Source organism: Trachypithecus francoisi, unplaced genomic scaffold, assembly GCF_009764315.1.
Source record: "Trachypithecus francoisi isolate TF-2019V2 unplaced genomic scaffold, Tfra_2.0 Lachesis_group10, whole genome shotgun sequence".
NCBI classification, from domain to species: domain Eukaryota; kingdom Metazoa; phylum Chordata; class Mammalia; order Primates; family Cercopithecidae; genus Trachypithecus; species Trachypithecus francoisi.
In genome coordinates this window covers 49,644,924-49,659,850 of record NW_022681455.1, presented here as the reverse complement: position 1 = coordinate 49,659,850, position 14,927 = coordinate 49,644,924, and the positions used below count along the sequence as shown (strand labels likewise).

Below are 14,927 nucleotides of genomic sequence, written 5' to 3'. Positions count from 1 at the left end.
GATAATCCAGAATAGGGGACTCCGTAGAGAAAGGGTAGATTTGTAGTGGCTTAGGGCTAGGAAAAGGGTGTAGGAATTGCTAAAGAATATGGTGTTTTTTGAGGTGATGAAAATGTCTAAAATTGACTGTGGTAATAGCAAAGACATGGAATCAACCTAGATGCCCATAAACACTGGACTGCATAAAGAAAATGTGGTACATATACATCATGAAATACCACACAGCCATAAAAAGAAATAAAATCATGTCCTTTGCAGCAACATGGATGCAGTTGGAGGCCGTTATCCTAAGTGAATTAATACAGGAACCAAAAACCAAATACCACATGTTCTCACTTGTTAAGTGGGAGCTAAATATTGAGTACACATGGATACAAGGAAGGGAACAATAGACTACAAGATCTGTTTGAGGGTGGACCGTGGGAGGAGGGTGAGGACTGAAAAACTACCTATCAAGTACTTTGCTGATTACCTGGGTGACAAAAGTATCTGTACACCAAACCCCCGTGACATGCAATTTATCCATGTAAAAAACCTGAACATGTACCCCTTGAACCTAAAACAAATGTTGGGAAAAAAAAAATAAGATGACAAATGGGCAAAATATACAAACACATAATTCATAAAAGAAATATGGATGCCTAAGAAATACATAAGAATTTTCTTAAATGTACTGTGGTGATGGTTAAACATATCTGTGGATGTACCAAAAACCATTGAATTGTATCCTTCAAATGGGTGAAATGTATGATGTGTGAATTATATCTCAATAAAGGTGTTTTGAAAAATGTAAACTTATAACATTATTTTCCACAATGAGTCAAATCAGAAATAAAAATAAGTGAATAAAACAGTTGGCTTTCCTCATGATGCTCAAATCTAATGGATGAAGTAATAAATAATTGTGTGAAAACTGTGGTCTAGACATTCTAATTCTTAAACCAGGAATTTTTTTACATGTAATATAAATCATCCAGCTAAGTAGTCAGGCAATTATCCCCATTTTCAAAGCAGGAAAGCAATACATATGCTCCATAGAAGATCCATTTCTTTTTTTTTTTTTTTTTTTTTTTGTGACGGAGTCTCGCTCTGTCACCCAGGCTGGAATGCAGTGGCGCGATCTCGACTCACTGAAAATCTCCACCTCCTGAGTTCAAGAGATTCTCCTGCCTCAGCCTCCCCAGTAGCTGGGATTACAGGCGTGAGCTACCACACCCAGCTAATTTGTGTATTTTTAGTAGAGACAGGGTTTCACCATGTTGGCCAGAATGGTCTTGATCTCGTGGCCATCTCCTGATCACGTGATCCGCCCACCTCGGCCCCCCAAAGTGCTGGGATTACAGCGTTGAGCCACCACTCCTGGCCCATGTCTTCAGTTCAACAATACCAAACCAAGATGAAAGAAGAGAGAAGGAAATATTAGCCATGTACTTAATGAAACATTACCTTCAGCCACAATCCTGACACTTTCAAGGCCCTGTTCATCCCTGCTACAGGTAAGTTGTCTCATTCTGAAAATTCTGGAAGTGTCAATAGTGAAGAGTAACCCACAAAAAGGGGGATGCCTTTATAGAATGTAAACTCTAGCTCAACACTTACACATGGTGATGATCATACTTGAAAACACTTTGTGCCTGATCTTTGGTTGATGACATTTGTCCATTTAATATGTATATGGAGGTCGAGTGAATCACTTTCCAGTGGAAAAACTACATATATATGTACATACAATTATATATAATCATATATAATTACATTTAAATATGTAACATGTTATATATAATATACATATACATATGTACATATAACAGTCCCCAATAGAAAAGAGATGTAGTTTCAATATTCTCGATTTTAAAAGCACATACATATATTTTTTCTCCGTCTGCAAAGTTTGAAATTCGTATCAATTTTAGGATTCTGTAATTAAGCCTAAGTTTGGGAATAGCTATTGAATATCTAAATGGAGACACACAAAGGTTTTCTATGATCTAGATCTCTCCTAGTTGAGAAAAAAATGCTCCAAGTAGAAAAGTTGATAGCACATTTCAAGTTAAAGTAAAATAAAAAACTGTAAACAGAAAATAGTTCTAAAATTTTTTATTCCCTTTTTATGTTTCAGAAGTTTCTTTGATATTGTCAGCACCTTGAGATCAGTGTGAGCATGTTATCTCACATAGAAAAACAGTATGGAGTATATGAGATATCTTGGTGCAAGCAATTATGTAGCCATATAAATAAATAATAAATGGTTATAAAAAGAAAAACAATATGGTATAGCAGAAAGAAGTAAAATTTAGGAAATTGGGCAAACCTGTGTTCATTCTGGCTCTGCTATCTACCCGCTGTGCAACTTTGAACAAGTTGCTGAAACTCTCTGAGCCTCAAGCTGTCTGTAGAGTTCTCCTTTAACTTGGAGAAGTTAGTTTTGTTGTCTTTGCTAAAGATCACTTCAGAGGCGCTGTAGCTCTTCTTCTGCAAAGTTTCTGCAGAGTCACTAAGGAAAGGTGAAAAATCAACTTGTCTAAAGAATACAGGGACCTCCTAGGAAGATTTTGACTGATATTCTTCAACATCTACCTGGAATTCAGAAGTAACACAATTCATTGACATAAACTGATATGTCTGTGAGAATTACCAGGGGCAAGAAATGATAGGAAGCCTCCTGAGACTGAAGAAAAAGTGAAATAAAGCTGTTGGCTGTAGTTAAAACAGGTATTTTTAACCTGGGGTTCCATAAATGTAATTCAGATGGTCCATATATTTAAAAAGGGAAACAAGAATGCATTTAACTGAAATTTAATATTTTTTCTATTGTGAATGTAGAAAATAAACAACAGCATCATTAATAATATTGATAACTGTCACTAATAGACATCACAGATATCTCAAAATATTACTTATACTCATTACTCCAATTTGGAAACTATTAGACATGCCACTAGATGTCATTTCATTCATTACAGAGAAGCACTATATCAGATAGTTGGCTATCGGTTCTTCTTTTACATTACAGTATTTGGTCAGTGTATTTCACTATGACTGGTTTCCTTGGTAATCCTATGTATTTTGCTTTGTGCATTTAAAATATATTTTGATATGAGATTCAGAGGCTTGTGCCAAAAGTGTCCATAGCACAAAAATGTTAAACATTCCTAGCTTAAGACAAGTTCCAAAGCCTTGGGCAGCTGCTTTGGAAATGCTGGTGCTGATTTATCTGGTCCTGTAACCCTGCTCAGTTCCAGTGTTCTGTGAAATAATGCTGAGTGCCACCAGGTAGCTGGAAAGAAAGCCCTTCGTGAGGGCACAGGGCCATCCACCATAGACCCAAGAAAGTAAAAAGAGCCTTTGTGGGTTTTTGCCCCACATCCCCTATGGCAGCAAGAAATGTTTGTGTCTGCTCCCCACCTGGGAAGGAAGACAAGTTAAACTGGCCATCCTGTTAGACTAAATAAAACCCAAGGTCTCTTTTTGGAATGAAAACATGAAAGAAGCACTAAAAGAGAGTCACTGGACCTCATACCAGTATGACAGTTGGGTGCTTGGGTAGCTACATATATAAACCAATGGAGCAAGTTATGTATGCAAAGAATAAAAATATATCAAATTGCAGGCCGGGTGCAGTGTCTCATGCCTGTAATCCCAGCACTTTGGGAGGCCAAGGTGGGCGAATCACCTGAGGTCAGGAGTTTGAGACCAGACTGACTCACATGGTGAAACCCTGCCTCTGCTAAAAATACAGATATTAGCTGGGCATGGTGGTGCACACCTGTAATCCCAGCTACTTGGGAGGCTGAGGCAGGAGAATCACTTGAAGCCGGGAGGTGGAGGTTGCAGTGAGCTGAGATCGTGCCATTGCACTCCAGCCTGGGCAACAGAGCAAGACTCCGTCTCAAAATAAGAATAATAATAATATACGTGTGTGTGTGTGTGTGTGTGTATGTAAAACTGCAGTGGGACTAAACAAGGTGGGTAAATAGCCACCTAACACAGTGTCCAGAACAGAAAATGCTAAAAATATTTTAGTACCTTCATCTTCCTAAATACTTCCCACCCTCCTGCCACTATTACAGATACACAAAGGTAGAGAGAAAGAGACAATTTAAAACAGTGGTGCTCCTCTTTCAATTATTCTTTGCTATCAAAAATAAGCAAACTCAAATTAAAATTCCCAATAATAACAATTAGCTACATTTTACATATATTCAGAAAATAAGACAAAGGAATTATGTTTATTTCCTAAAGTTGCACAGCAAGTTGAGGATCAGTCTGAGATCCCATGTAGCCCACTGGCTCCTGCATTAACACAGGAATACTTCATTTGTATCTGTGTATTTAGCTGGGAACTTGAAGGTTCATTGGCATGGTGTGTGTTTTATTTTGTTTGGTTTGGTTTGCACGAAAACATGACTTACCTGTTCATGATTCTTTCCGATTTTACCTCATTTACTGAAGGCACTAGAAGAAAGCTATCCTGTAGTTTCATAGGCAGACAAGGCAACAGATAAACCATTTCCACTTTAGGACACCCACACCCTCAGCCTATTGCCTTTGTGATTCAGAACTGTCAGGAGAGAGATTTCTAAAATGCTGTTGAAATCTTCAGGTTCACACTACCATGTGTTGGTCTGCCAGGAATTTGACCCTCCCAAGTTTCATGACTTGAGCTTGATCCTCCCTTTTGTTGCAGGCACAGAGAACCTGATGATAAGCCCTCATTGATTGAAATAATGAGAGAGTAGACAGCAGTATGAAAGCTACTGTCAGGATTCTACATATTTATAATTTAAAATGAAATTTATTAAAGTTATTCCTCTCTCCCTTCCTCACCGCTGACCTGCCTGCTGAGTGTTTCTCCCTTCAAGTCTGCCCTTAATTCAATTCACTCAAATGATGTTTATCAATTATATATTGTGCTAGACATGGTATTATTCACTCCAGATAACAAATGAGGAGCAAAAGAGACACAGCCCCTGTCCTGGAGCTAACAGGCCAGTAAGGGAAAGGGCCATTCTTAAAAATTACATGTAAATACAAACACTACATAAATATAGCACACACAGCCAACTGTACTAAATGTAAAGACCACAATTCAATGAGAGATAATAGTGGAAACCTGGTTTAAGATGGGAGATCAAGGAAGGTTTTTCTGAGGAAGTATCATTTTATCTGAAAACTGAAGAATGATGGATGATGTATACAGGATAGGGGGCAGAGAATATGTGCAAAGATTTCCGATTAGAAAGAGAAGCTTATGTGAAGAGCTGAACAAGAGATATATTTTCCCAGATGGTACATGATACAGCTTATTTCAATGCAAATGTCTACATTCAGAAGAAGGCAACAAATGTGAATTCCTCAAAGTTAAACAGACTGAAGTCAAGTCCTAGCACAGTCCCATTATCTACATGAGTAGAATCGTCTACTCCCCATGTGTTAAGTGGTTGCTGAGCTGCTGCAAATGTCCCAGAGAAAGAGAGTTGCCATCAGTCTTGGGTTATTTAATATATTGTGTCACTTTTTATTGAAGAGTTTAAAACAACTGATTTATAATATTGTTTAGATGTTCTTGCAATTTATAATTTGATACTTGGTTTTCACAAGTTTATGTATAGTTTATTAACATATATGCTTTGCATTTAGGATTTGTTGGTGTTCTCATGAACACTCTTTAAGCTACTGCAAAACCAGAAATTAAAGTGTGAGATGTACACAAGTATTTTCATAGCTAAGAATGTGAACCCACTCCTCTTGTACTATCCTGTAAGGAACAATGGAAATAGTCATTTTTCAAAGTATTTGTATAGTTATCAAATTTCAGAGATCATTTAGTCCTAATATATCATGTTCTACTGTGGAAAATCATACCAGAAATACAAAAAAATCCTGCTGCTTTGTTTTATACACATTTGTTATAATGTAGACTTTGTCCTGGCAGTCATTTGCATTCTCTCTTCAAATTCTACATAGAATCTTTTGGAAATTGGATTTCATGAAAGAAATTTCATTTAACTGGTAGCTCTTAGTTCTCAAAAACAGGTTTATTCTGCCATGAGAACAATTACAAAGTGGAGACAAGAATTCCTCCACCCATAGGGTAGTTTTGAATTGCTTAGCATCTTATTTACTATTGACTATCTATCAGGATGCTAGATTAGTTATGTTCCTGTTTAAGTTTACTCTCTTCCTATTTAAGACTAAAACATATATCACAACTCATTTGTGTACTTCCATATTTACACTTGTGTAAAGCAGAGTAAAGAGTCAAGAAAAACTTCATAAATACACAAAACTGCTCCTTACAGTCCTATATATTATCCATTGCTCATGGATAATATTTAACATCTAGCATCCTTGGTATTGAATGTGAGGGTCTTTACAACACAGCCCCCTCCATTACAACATTATCTCTGCCACTTCCTCATTTTCTCCTCATCTCTTTTATATTCCAGCTTTGCTTGACTAATTGCCATTTCCAAAACATGCCATGTTCTTCCAAGCTTTATACCATTCCCTCTACCTGTTTTACTTGCAAAACCCTATTTATTTGTTAGTTCTCATATCCGTATTATCTTATATACTACTGTTCTTGGCGTAAGGCAAAAAGTGTCACTGCCTTATTTATGTTTTATAATACTTTTATAACCACTATTATATCACATATTTGTTTTTATATAATCATTCACTTATATTTATGTTTTCCCAATTAGATTCTTAATTTTCTCAAGAATTTAATAGACCAGTTCTATATTTTGCTTTAGATTCGTGCCTTCTACAAAGCCTTCTGCAATGTTTGGCATACAATAAGCCCTCAAGAAATGTCTACTGAATTAAGTTAAACATGATTCTAGAGGCCTGTGCAATAGATCATTGGCATCATCCAGCTTCTCACAATTTCATTGCATATTCTTCAAATCAACACTTAGAATGACAATTAGATTACACAGCATAATTTTCCCCAATGGGTGGGGCATTTTAACCAGTCTTGCCCATTTTTTTTTCTTGTGATGTCATGGGGGTGCCTTGAACATGCAGTCGAATTCCACACACAGAGCAGTCCTTTGTTCTTATCAACATCTCACAGCCTGTGAAGTTCTCAGTGTGCCTCTGTCCTTTGCCACAAACATGAGGTTCAAATTCCCTCTCATGGCCATAGTCCTGGAAATTGCCATGATTGTTTTATTTGCATTATTTGTTGAGTATGAAATGGACCAGACTATTCTCCAGCAGCTCAACATCACCGAGTCAACAGACATGGGCAAAGTCCTTGAGTTATATCCTCGTGAGTAGGCAATTTACTACTTACTATACATTTTTGGGTTCTTCAGTTTCTTAGAATGTAAAACAATTGACTACTATAAACTCTTGAGCTCCTTGTAGAATTATATGATGATTATGAGTGCTAAGATATTACATGTTTGTGCTGTGACATCTGGTCTTCTTCTCTGTGATTAAGGTGTTTGGTTAGAACTTTTTCCTATGAAAATATCAGAACAAGAAGCTGAAAATTAAAATAATGATGCTTTTTGTATTGCTTATTTACTGCTAACTGACCTTCTTTTTTCCTTCTATTGGTCACTAGTTCTGCAAAGAAAAGTATCACACTTCCTTTGCATTCCCCACTGAAAGGGCCAAGGGTAACTTTCAAGGAGAGAGAGTGCTAAGAAAATGAAATTATAAGAGGGGAACCCTAGATTTCATGTGAGGACCCTAAGGAATAAGAAGGGGTATTTAGCATGATGTAGGAAGTTAATGGAGTTTTAATCAAAAAGGTGTACTCAGAGTTTTACAATATTCTGAAATGAAGTCGGTTTGTTCCTTTGAGATGAAAAGAAATGTGTGAATACTTAACATATTTTAAAAACAACATCCTCCCTTTGGAATGATGACTAAGCAAAGAGAGAAATTTAGTTTCAAGTTTGGAAGGGTAGGCTGTATAATAGGTAATATAACAATGATAACTACCATTTACTGAGTCCTTATTATAAACCAACACATCCATTACCTCATTAACCAAGAAGGGAGACAGCAGTAGGTAACTATCATATACACTATTTACTTTTCTTAAGTAAGGTTAAAGTAATCTAAAAAAAATAAAAATTATTTAAAATGGTATAATGTTTATTAGACTTCATAGCATATGTCTAAGCTTTTTAAAAAAACAATTTGACACCCTTTTTTTTATTCCTACTTTTTATAGGGAATTAATATAATGGGGGTATTCCCATGTAGAAATAATGGCCTAGAGTTGCTAAGTGACATAACAAAAATATAAAATTGAAAGTTAAGGACAGAATTAGGATAATAAGACAGAGAAAACTAGACTCCAAGTCTAGTTGTCTTTACACTGCATAGATGTCCAAGAGAGTTCTTGATTAAATTAAGTTTTACAATTTGTAAGTTAGAGAATAAAACAGAAAAAAATTCTGTTCAACTATGTATGGTTTTGTACATTTCATTCATTCATCCATTTATTCATTTAGTAAATATTTTATTAAGCACTAAGCATGTGCTACAGCAAATTTATTCAAAAATAAAACAAATATGATTATTTTATTCTAAGACTCCACTATCTAATACACTTGTAAACCAAGAGATGAAATACAATGTTAAAAATGCCAAAAATATGATCTAAGATTAATATGGTTTAAATAAAGTTATCTTAAGACTTTAAGAGCTTAATAATTGCATCATTCAAGCTGAACTTTCTGAGTTCCAGCATCAAATCTCCTAGGTAAAACTTCAGTTCACAATTTGAGACCAAGACCAGGTTGAAGGAAAATCACTAAACATGGTCATTTTTCAGTAACCTAGCAATAGATGAGTAATTTTTGGACATCTGGTGTGCAGCATAATTGATGATAGTTAACAATACTGTATGGATACTTGTAATTTCCTGGGAGGATATAGCTTCAATTCAATCTGATCACCCCCCATACCCCCCCCACACACAGGTATACACACACACACACACACACACACACACAAACACATACAGGTATACACACAATAGTAACAACATAGAGGTGATAAATGTGTTAACTAGCTTGATTGTAGTGATCATTTCACAAAGTATATGGATATCAAAATGTCAAGTTGTATGCCTCAAATGTATATAATTTTATATGTCAATTATATCTCAATAAATCTTTTAAAAAATATAATTTAGTAGTCATATCACTCTTCTACACCACTTGTAAAAACATGAAAATTTATTGATTTTATGATTCATGAAGAAAATATTTATTAAACTACCAATACTTGCAAGCAATCTTCAAGTCTCTCAAACTTGTAGGCACTAGGCAGTGAATAAAACAAACAAAATGGGATTCCATTGTGTATATATGCCACATTATTTTTTATGTATTCATCAACTGATGGATACTTAGGTTGATTCTGTATCTTGGCTATTGTGTATCGTGCTGCAATAAACATAAGAGTGCAAACATGTCTTTCATTTTCTTTGGAAATATCCCTAGTAGTGAAATTGCTGGTTCATGTGATAGTTCTATTTTTAGTTTTTTGAGAAACTTCCATATTGTTTACATTATAATATACATTCCCACCAACAGTGTGTAAGAATTTCCTTTTCTCTGCATGGAGGTAGAGAGTAGAATGATGATTACTAGAGACTGGGAAGGGCGTTGGAACAGGGAAAATGATGAAGAAAGTTTGGTTAATGGTTACAAATATAAGTTAGATAAAAGGAATAAGTTCTAGTGTATTAGTACAGTAAGGTGATTGTAGTTAACAATAATATATTGTATATTTCAAGATAACTAGAAGAGAAGATTTGAAATGTTTCCTATACAAAGAAATGATAAATGTTCAAGGTGATGGATATCCTGAATAACATGATTTGCTTATTACAATTCATATGCATTTATCAAAATACCATCCACATATATCCCATAAATGTGTATAAATATTATGTATCAATTTTAAATAGAAAAGAAAATGAAAAAAAGACAAAATGGGCAAAGTTCATGTCCTCAGGCAGTTTACATTCCATGGGGGAAGGCAGACAAGGAGATGTGTGACCAGGCACATCTGAATGTCTAAATGTATACCATATATTTAGATGGTTAAAAAAAATATGTCATGGCTGTAAACGAAGCAAGATTAGAGACATAAATGCATTTGGACAAGAGATGTTTTTTCAGCCTCTCTCCACCAGGGTTATGTGAGAGAATAAAATCCTAATAACTCAAGGCATCCATTGCATGCAATTAATTAACTTGTCTCCTATGCACCTAGAATGCCACAAAGTGGAATTTTACATGAAAGGTAGCCTTCATTCATTCAAAATGCTGTCCATAACCGATTCTATACACAATTAAAAGTTCTCTCTTCAGTAAGGGTGGGTCTCAAGACTCAAAATTCTGGCAAGTTCTCATCTTCCAGTTCAGTTATATTTTTCTTGCTTAAAATCGTTTGTAGAATAGACTGAGAAAGTACATGACTGAGGTGTTATATACATATATAGAATATATTTTATATATATGTATTTCCCTACATTTTAAACAATTGACTTACACAAAGTTTATGTAATGGTATAAGTTAATGGAGAACAGATTGTTTATATTCATTAATAGAAAACAATGTTCAAGTCAAATTAGTAAACATTTTGGGTCCCTACCTAGCTCAATGCCCAGTGCCAGTGCAGGGATTCAAGCATAGAAAAGGCTCGGTTCCTCCCCCAAGAAGTTCACAGTACGTTATGATAGTTCTCAATTGCAGTGTGGTAAAAGATTTGAGTATTTCAAAAATAAATGAAGTTGTATATTAATCTACATTTTAAGTAAACTACAGAAAATACAAATTTATTCTCATCACTTGTATTCTGTTATGCTTTTTGAATAGGAGAGAAGGGAATTATGTTACAGAACCCTTGGATTTGCACACAACCCTAAGCACAATCATGAAACTATGTTATGTACCTGAATATCATGTTTCATGCCATGAATAACCTCTGAGATACTCATCTGATAAACCAGCTATACTCCATGGTTTTTGGCTTCCATAGCACCTATCAAGGTGCTGGTCACCCTGTTGAGTCAAACAATTTAAAAAGCACTGAAGTTTGACTGGGTCTGTCAGCTACTCCTTGCTAACATGTAGATGGACTAGAGAAAATTAAAGTTAAAGAGAAAGCTCTCTGGGGACTGTTTACTTTTTTTTTAGAATTCCACAGATGCCAGGTATTTAATATCTAGGGGACATTAAAATCATATTAATGATCTTTGTATACTCCGTGGCATTAAAAATCCTTTAGTTTATCTTGTACTTTGATTGACTCATTTACTCATGCGTCACTCTGTAATACTGTTACATTGTTCATTTGAAAAATATTGATTCACTGACTTATACAGATCTTCCAAATGTTGACATATTTCCACATATAACATGAAGAAGAATATTTGTTAATATCATCAACAGTCTCTCAGAAAAGTCTTGCCAAGTATCAGGAAGTTGATAAGCTTGTCATAGCAGACACAAATTTTCTGAAATTCTAATTGTTTAAAAACTGAGACTATATCACAGCTATAAATACTGTTAGTTCTTTAAGTTGAGATGATAGCCTCATTTCATGCATTTTTAAGAAAATATCTGTCAGATACTCAAGTCTGAGAAGCAGCAATGTATGTGTCAGTCTTTCTTTCAAGAAACAGTGGAATCTTATTAAAATGTTTCTTCTTCAATTAGCAACTCAATCCATCACAAAAGTGCTTTTTTTCTGAGATACCATCACATTTCAGTAGTGCATTACATATATTTGTATTTCACCAGGCTGATTCATACGTATTAGAAAGTCATGTCATACACGAAAGGCAAATATGATCCTGGAATTGTAATGAAAATAGTTTTAACTTCTCAGACTCCCTGGAAGTTAGTCTGCAGGACACCCAGATATCTGTGGATCACACTTTAGGAACCACCGAAGATAGAGGTGAACTGGCAAAGGATCTACATATCACTTGAAATCATTTCATGACTTTCACCAAAAAATTCAGCAAATCTTCATGTCACAAACGAAGGTAGCTGATTTGTGCTGTGTAAACCATTCCTAGGAAATGGTTTGCTGCTGTTTTGTTACCTGGAATTGTCATTAAAACTGAATTAATATACTGTCTGTAATATATGACCTAACAATAAAATACTAGTCTCTAGCAGAACCGATGTGGTGCCTTTGAATTGAACAGTTTTGCCTATTTAAAAGACCTGGAAGCCATGGGCACAAATAGTACTAAGACCTTGGATTTGAAATATCGTTCCCCACTCTGGGACTCATTGGAGAAATTGCTGGTTCCAGGTTGGGGCAAAGACAGCACAAGGTAAACTAAGTGCTTAAAGATTAACAGGGCCATGTGAAAAGGACGCAGGATCCTGCTCGAAGGGGCATCAACAGGCCAAATTAGGAATACATAGAGTGTTAAAATAATAATGACATAATGATAATAGAAATTCAAATAAGGAAAAAGGGATTCAATAAGCCCATAGAAATATTGCATAAAAGAGAAAAAGAGGAGAAGGAGGAAGCTCTTCTTTACAGAAGAATACTAATTAATATAAAAGGAGAATAGACACAGAAAACTGCAATTTTGAAGTTACCAGTGTAATAATCCATTTCAGCAATGTTCATCATGGAATCTAAAATCACTGAGTGAAAAGTTATTGGACAGCATGGCAATCACATGGTCTGAAAGCATCACCCAGAGATTACTTGATACTTACAGGGTCAAAGTTACATTTATAGTGGAGAGATGTGGCAACACAGTCCTAACCAAGTGGTCAAGCCTATCATTATCAGTAATAGGAAAAACAAATTATGTGCTTCCTGGTGTGATCTAGTGGGAAGTACACAATACCATCTGTATAATATTCTTGCCAAAAATATTTAGTCTGATTCTCATCATGGTGAAACAATAAAACAAATCCAAATTGTAGGTCATTCTACATAAAAAAATGAAATAATACCAACAATGAAAAGCATGTAAGAGAACTGCTCTAAATCAAAGGCGTCTAAAGACATATGACAAAGAAAATGTATGAAATTTGAGTGAATAATTAATCCAGAAATTTTATAAAAAGACAGTCTGGGGATAGTTGGAGTAATCTGAATATAATTCTATATTAGATCATGTTATTATATTGATGTTGGCATTTTTTGGATGTGATGCTGATATTATGGTATTTAGAATGTCCTTTTGCTTAGGAGATGTACACACACACACAAACACAGAAAGCAAGTATGAAAATATTAATAACTGATAAATCTGAGTGAATAGTATATAAGTGTTTATTGTATTCTCGTTTCTAAATATTTGAAATATGTAAAAATAACATATTTAGAGGGAGGAAGGAAGATACTGCCCTAAGGATACTATTCTCTCAAAAAAAGATGAGTTTAGAATACAACTCCACTGGTTCAAAAGACTGGAACTCACTAAGGCCAAAAAACTATATGTATAGCAAACTACTTTGCCAGCCTTGAGCCACTAAAAAGCAGAACAAAATGAAACAAGAAATCCAACCAAACTTTAACTGGAAAATGAACTTTGTGATTTTCACCAGTTAGTCTACAAACAAAATTTTTCTGAATAAGACCCATATAGTTACCAATTAGATGAATTTGCAATGGCCCTCACTGGTAATCTATTTATTTATGAATAACTGAGGCAGTTCCTAAAAAGCTACAAGTGGCAGACTTTCTGTTGAGTTCTTTGAGACAAGCCACCCAATGACTCCTATCTTAAGACTTGCATTCACTTTCTCCTGCAAAAGTGTCTAACTGGCAGTGTTCCATCAGGTCTATTTAAATAACTGATAAATGAGCACACAGAGCAACAAAGCAGACAAACAAATGAAATAAAACAAGAGGGATATGCACAACGTGGCAGCTGTGTCCAGTAACACTCAGAGAATGATTCTTAAAAAGTATCTAGATTTTCAGGTAAAGGAGTACTGGGGTTGGGATCATGCCTGCACTTTGGGAGGCTGAAGCAAGAAGATCACTTGGGCCCAGGAGTTTGAGATCAGCATGGAAAACACAGTGAGATGCTGTTGCTACAAAACATAAAATAAAAAATTAGCCAAGTGTGGTAGTGTGCACCTGTAATCCCAGATACTCAGGAGGCTGAGGCAGGAGGAGGTCAAGGCTGCAGTGAGTGAGCCACTGCACTCCAGCCTGGGTGACAGAGCAAGTTTCTCTCTCTCTCTCTCTCTCTCTCTCTCTCTCTACCCCTCCCCCCCCCTCCCCGGGTGTGTGTGTGTGTCTCTCTCTCTCACACACACACACACGCAAAGTGTTGGGTGTGGGATGGAGTGGACATCATTCCAAGCAGCTGGCATATATACATATATATAGGAAATAGAAGAAAAGGAGAGTTTTGTTTCATTTTGTTTCTTTTGGGTTGTAGAGAGTGAGTTCTAATAATCAGTTACATTTTAACATGTTGAGTTATTAAGTAATATGGTTTGGCTGTGTCCCCAACCAAATCTCATCTTGAATTGTAGTTCCCAAAATTCCCACATGTCATGGGAGGGACCCAGTGGGAGGTAACTGAATCACGAGGGCAAGTCTTTCCTGTGCTGTTCTCGTGATAGTAAGTCTCACAAGATCTGATGGTTTTATAAATGGCAGTTATCCTACACTAGCTCTCTCACCTGCCACTATGTAAAACATGAGTTTGATCTTCATTTGCCTTCCACCATGATTGTGAGGCCTTCCGAGCCATGTGGAACTGTGAGTCAATTAAACCACTTTCCTTTATAAATTATCCAGTCTTAGGTATATTTTTATTAGCAGTGTAAGAACAGATTAATGCAGTAAATTGGTACAGGTAGAGTGTGATGCTGCTGTAAAGATACCCAAAAATGTGAAAGCAACTTTGGAACTCTGCAACAAGCAGAGATTGAAACAGTTTGGA

General features: G+C 35.6%; 1 protein-coding gene across 1 annotated transcript in view; it reads left to right on the top strand.

Moving 5' to 3' along the window:
- Positions 1-7,047: 7,047 nt before the first annotated feature.
- Positions 7,048-14,927, top strand: part of RHAG (Rh associated glycoprotein) — a 29,620-nt gene continuing 21,740 nt past the window's right edge. Inside the window, exon 1 of the mRNA XM_033217414.1 lies at positions 7,048-7,279. Within this exon, the coding sequence (XP_033073305.1) occupies positions 7,123-7,279 (157 nt within the window). The 5' untranslated portion in view covers positions 7,048-7,122. The remainder of the gene's footprint in view (positions 7,280-14,927) is intronic.